We start from the raw sequence: 491 nt of genomic DNA, 5'->3' as shown, positions 1-491 counted from the left end.
GTGGCTGCCAACCCTTGCCAATACAGCAACGTTATCCATCGCGGATGATGGACGACGCTAAAAGACCCTGTGTGCATCGCATGCGAAACAAAGGATTTAGTGCATTGGAAGCTACTCCCCGCTCTATATCTATATATTTATTTATATAGTGTATTTTTTATTTGGTGCTATTGATGAAAAAAAACTATTGACATGGAAATCATAGTTTCAAGTTTTATCGACTACCATGTGGATGGTGTTGATAGTCCAACAGGTGTTTCACATGTTAAAGAAGCTGGTCCCATTTGACATAGCGCATATCGGGATCGATTCTTGCATAGATGATGTGAAGAACAAGTTGGAGACAGAAGCAAATGGTGTCTGCATTGTTGGAATCTGCGGGCCTGGCGGGATTGGAAAGACGACAATTGCAATGGCCATCTATAACAAGCTATCTCCTGAATTTGAAGGTACTAGCTTCATCTCGGATGTCCGGGAAAATGCAAAGAAGC

The 491-nt window shown here is 42.2% G+C and overlaps 1 protein-coding gene across 1 annotated transcript in view; it reads left to right on the top strand.

The window, feature by feature from the left end:
- Positions 1–226: 226 nt before the first annotated feature.
- The window catches only part of LOC149815688 (TMV resistance protein N-like), a 792-nt gene continuing 527 nt past the window's right edge, over positions 227–491 (top strand). Inside the window, exon 1 of the mRNA XM_089990609.1 lies at positions 227–491. This exon is cut by the window's right edge and continues 527 nt beyond it. Coding sequence (XP_089846735.1) covers positions 227–491 — 265 coding nt within the window.

Source organism: Nuphar pumila, chromosome 15 (assembly GCF_984573655.1).
Source record: "Nuphar pumila chromosome 15, dmNupPumi1.hap1.1, whole genome shotgun sequence".
Taxonomy (NCBI): Eukaryota; Viridiplantae; Streptophyta; class Magnoliopsida; order Nymphaeales; family Nymphaeaceae; genus Nuphar; species Nuphar pumila.
The sequence above is the reverse complement of the archived record's forward strand: the minus strand, read 5'-3'. Positions and strand labels throughout refer to the sequence as shown.